At 42.6% G+C, this 4398-nt stretch overlaps 1 protein-coding gene across 3 annotated transcripts in view; it reads left to right on the top strand.

Moving 5' to 3' along the window:
• Positions 1-4398, top strand: part of zfr (zinc finger RNA binding protein) — a 20904-nt gene that overhangs the window by 2305 nt on the left and 14201 nt on the right. For 2 of the 3 annotated variants that reach the window (XR_004796611.1, XM_035658213.1), the window contains exons 3-6: positions 1514-1793; positions 2126-2267; positions 3618-3836; positions 4321-4378. Coding sequence is in view for 2 of the 3 variants with exons in the window: in XM_035658213.1 (XP_035514106.1) it covers positions 1514-1793; positions 2126-2267; positions 3618-3836; positions 4321-4378 (699 nt within the window). In the remaining variant the exon portion in view is untranslated. Of the gene's footprint in view, positions 1-1513; positions 1794-2125; positions 2268-3617; positions 3837-4320; positions 4383-4398 lie in introns of all 3 variants that reach the window. The other variant, XM_035658214.1, reaches the window with a different exon arrangement.

Genomic DNA, 4398 nt, shown 5'->3' on the forward strand with positions numbered 1-4398 from the left:
TTTTCGAATTTGAACACCTAACAATGAAAATGATGTATATTCCATGACTCATAAACTTAGTCCTTTCACTCATAATGCTGAATTTCTCTACTGTCCCAGAATTGTCCTTGCATCTTTGTATGCCATGTGCTATTTTTATTGTCCCTGGGACACTGTACGCTGAAGAGCGAGAGTGAAGATGAATCTGCTTCTGAATCCCAAAAAGTTTTAAAATAATCTCTGAGCCCTTCTCCTGCTGGATCAGAGCAGAGTCCCATGTGACTCCAGGTCTTTATTGATCCAGGAGCTCTGGCTCTGCCATCTGCTCTCTTCCCCATCTGTTGTCCTTAGTTGTTGAGCCACACACTACACAATGCCCAATTGCAGGTATTTCTCAGATGTGGCCTTGCCTGAGTTGCAAGCTGTCATCGTATTGTGGAATTAACATATTCAGTTAATATATTTGAGTTTAAGCTCAATTATTATAATTCTTTCACTTGATGGCTGTGGTGCAGCTTGTGAAATCAAATCAAATTTGCCCTGGTTGTTGTCAGGATTGTCTCAGGGAGAGCATCATCAAAGCCTGCTACAGCAGGATGAATCTTACAGTTTGAGTATCAATGTGTTGTTTTATTTTGTCTGCATCTGCCAATGGGCCACAATAGGCTTAATAATATCTTAATTCCAGCCAAATGAGCTAGAAAGTATCGGTATTCATTTTCCAATCCAATATTGTGCATTGTACCATATTGAGCGATCCCTATGACGGGCCGGTATGCATCCATAGTACTTGAAATGATTTTCAGCCAACTCTTGGTCGGGTGGAAGGAATAATAAATGTTCAATGTCAAAGTGTTGCTTCTAGGTTTCATGGTCGTACGCTGTCACAACACTGGTAGCACTACAGGCCCTTACTCCAGAACACACAGAACAACTTCTGTTTTCCAAAACAGAAAATAACACTATCATTTAATTATTATAGGCAGAAGACTGGTAGTAGGTTGTTATCTGCCACTAAATCCTACACACTGGTCCACTTTTATCTGTGTATCAAGAGCCTCCGTACACATCCACCAAAGCTAAAGTTTAGGCTATGCTGTTGTTGATGTACACTTTATTAAAAGACAACAAGCCTGTGATTAGTCAACTTAGGTTGTTTTCTCCTGTTAGATGCTGGTGGAGGTGTTGATAGTGAAGGTAACATCATGCAAACTGAAAAGACTGGAGAGATGTTACTTTGGTAATTGACTCCACAGCAGGAGTCTCCCCTACAGAAGTGTGAGCAGACAAATATCACATTGTTGCCCTGTGTTCTAGTGAAGTTAAGTGAAAGCACAAGATGCCCTGACTCGTGTCAATGCCTCCCATCTAATGTAGAGGCAATGCAAAAACTGACTACAACCACTGCCACAGTCTGTCCACTTCATGACGCATGACACACACACACACAACCACACACACACACAATAGGAGTGTGGAGGTTGCGACTGGCCAGTTAACCTTTTGACATTTCTCATTTGTGTTGCCCTACCAGTCAGCAGCCAACTGCCGGGGTTGCATACACGCATCCCACCACAGTGGCCAGTTACACGGTTCATCAGGCACCTGTGGCGGCACACACTGTGGCGGCGGCCTATGCTCCCACTGCAGCCACGGTTGCTGTAGCTCGGCCTGCACCCGTGGCCGTGGCCGCTGCTACTGCTGCAGCTTATGGAGGATACCAACCAACCCATGCTGCCACTGACTACGGCTACCCTCAGCGCCAGCCTGAAGTCCCCCCACCACCACCGCCCGTCACCTCACAGAACTACCAGGTACACCCTTTCAGGACTGCTACACCGATTGCACAACTTTTTAAACAACTTGTTTTTGTCTTTTTGATCACATTCTTAGTAGTAGCCCTGGATGTGCATGTTCTGTAGGGTTTGTGGGGACCAGATGTTCTGTCTCTATAATCTATAGAGTACAACAGATGTCATTGTACTGTATTCTATTAATTCATTCATTTAAATGAGCAATAAAAAGCTAAAACAAGTTAAGCATATTTTCTGATGTTTGGGTGTTTCAGGAGAGCTAACATTAGCTTGCAAAGTTCCCTTATACCTTATGGGAATCCTATTTTAAAATGTGGTTTTGTGTTTTCCAGGACTCTTACTCCTATGTGCGGTCCACAGCTCCTGCTGTAGCTTATGACAGTACTAAGCAGTACTACCAACAGCCCACTGCTACTGCGGCTGTCGCTGCTGCACAGCCACAACCCAGTGTGGCAGAATCCTACTACCAGACAGGTATGCACAACTCATTTTCATTAGAGTTGTTCCGATTCCGATACCAGGATCGGAAATGTGTCCGATACTGCTGAAAATGCTGGCATCGGTATTCGGCGATGTACTGGAGTCCAGGCACGCGATCCGATACACGTCATTTATTGAATTAGTAATCTAGTTACTGGGTTAGCTCCGTTAAGCTCTGGTACAGTTCTTCTTCGCCGGCTCTTAAAACAGTGGTGGCCTGTGCTGGCAACCTGCAGCTGCTGTTTTAGAGGGACGAAGAGGAATTGATCACGGTATCGGTATCGGGAGGGAAAAAATGGTATTGGAACATTTCTAATTTTCATTCACTCATTTCAAGCAAATAAGCAAATGACCCTGTTGTACTAATTGCGTGTTCAACCCACGATGGACCCATTCATATGAGACAGCTTGTCATTGTGCTTCTGACTGTTAGCAGATCGCCCACACACTTTCTTTCCTCCGTGAGATGTTTAGATGATGCTTCAATGCCAGTATCACTGAATCACTGTGTATTACTGGTATCAGTTGACCAAAGCTGGGCAGCCTCTATGCAAGTTAACAATAATTGGTTTATTAATTCATTTCATCACTTCCAACAAGTACACTGCAGTCCTATTGGACATGGAGATTGCATGTTCTTCTCGTGTTTGCAGGTGCTCTGTTTTCCTCCACTATCAGACCATGTACATCAGTTGCAGACTGGCTCAGATCTGGAGTTTGTGTCATGCACTGAGTTGGTCCCCAAATTCAGAAAATGAAATTCAATAAAGGATGATCATGAGATTATAGTGCTTTCAGCTTTCATTTGAGTTAGTACATCCACATCCACATGGACTGTTACAACTCCCCTCCTGTTTTTAACAAAAATGCATTGGACCGACATAAATGAACATAAAATACAGCCGGAAGTGATGTTAAGTGGAGTCTACAGAGAACATGCAAGAAGGAATAAGAGATAACTGTTTTGGCCTGATGTTTTTGGATGTACAGTAAATGTACTACACAGTTGTGGCAAAAATGGCTCCTTGACACACATGCATTTTACAACTTTGAAAGTTGTAGTCCTTGAGATTCAGTCCTGGTTGACTTGGTAACGGCAAGTTCTAGTGTTGTAATACTAACTACTAACACTTCTTTGGCACATACTCAGAAGTACAGCGCAAACAGACTTAAGTTTGAATAAAGAAGTCATTAGGAACTATCGGATTTTAGAATTTATGCTCCCTATGTACCATGTTATTCAAATGAATGCAAATTCAACAACATTTTGCTGTACATTTTAAAGAAAATGATTTTGAAAGGTATTTGTATTTACTTTTGTATTTTTTTTATTTTTTTTTTTAGCTCCCAAACCAGGATATAGCCAAGGGGTAACATCATACACCCAGAGCCAGCAGACTCGACAGGTGACCGTCATAAAGCCAGCTGCTCCCAGTCCAGCCTCATCCACTTTCTCCATCTACCCAGTGACCTCCACTGTCCAGCCCGTGGCCGCTGCCGCATCTGTGGTCCCTTCTTACTCCCAAAGCCCAACCTACAGCACAAACGCTGTCACATACTCTGGTAATCTTGGACACTGAATTGACTGCTGCCTATAATGGTACAAAAGATTGTTCTGGGAAAACCAGTAAGCTGTTTTTGTTTGTGGTTTTCACATTTCACTCACGATTGTCACTCATGATTCATATAAAAACCATTACTTAAGATAAGAGAATACTTGCTGCATATTCTGCATTCCCCTAACGTCTTGATGATGTTTGTTTGAAATTTTATATTCAATAAAGTGCAAACCACAACAACAAAAACAGGAATCTGTGGAACGTGACATTAGTTCATTACAGTACAATCTGAGAACATGATGGCCGCAAAAAGTTGATTTGCATTTTATCAGATTATACCCTGCTAACGTGATAAACTAAGATGGTGAACATGGTTAACATTATGCACATACATCTTTGCTTTGCTTTTTAATGGAGCCTTTTTCAAAAGGCTATAAAGTGACAGCAGTGAGTAGGGAATAAGTAGGCCTTGGTTTATCCTTTTCCAGGAACCTCATACTCTGGCTATGAAGCAGCGGTTTACTCGGCAGCGTCCAGCTACTACCAGCAGCAGCAACAGCAGCAGC

Source organism: Morone saxatilis, unplaced genomic scaffold, assembly GCF_004916995.1.
Source record: "Morone saxatilis isolate NCDOM2014 unplaced genomic scaffold, NCSU_SB_2.0 Contig16, whole genome shotgun sequence".
Lineage (NCBI taxonomy): Eukaryota > Metazoa > Chordata > Actinopteri > Moronidae > Morone > Morone saxatilis.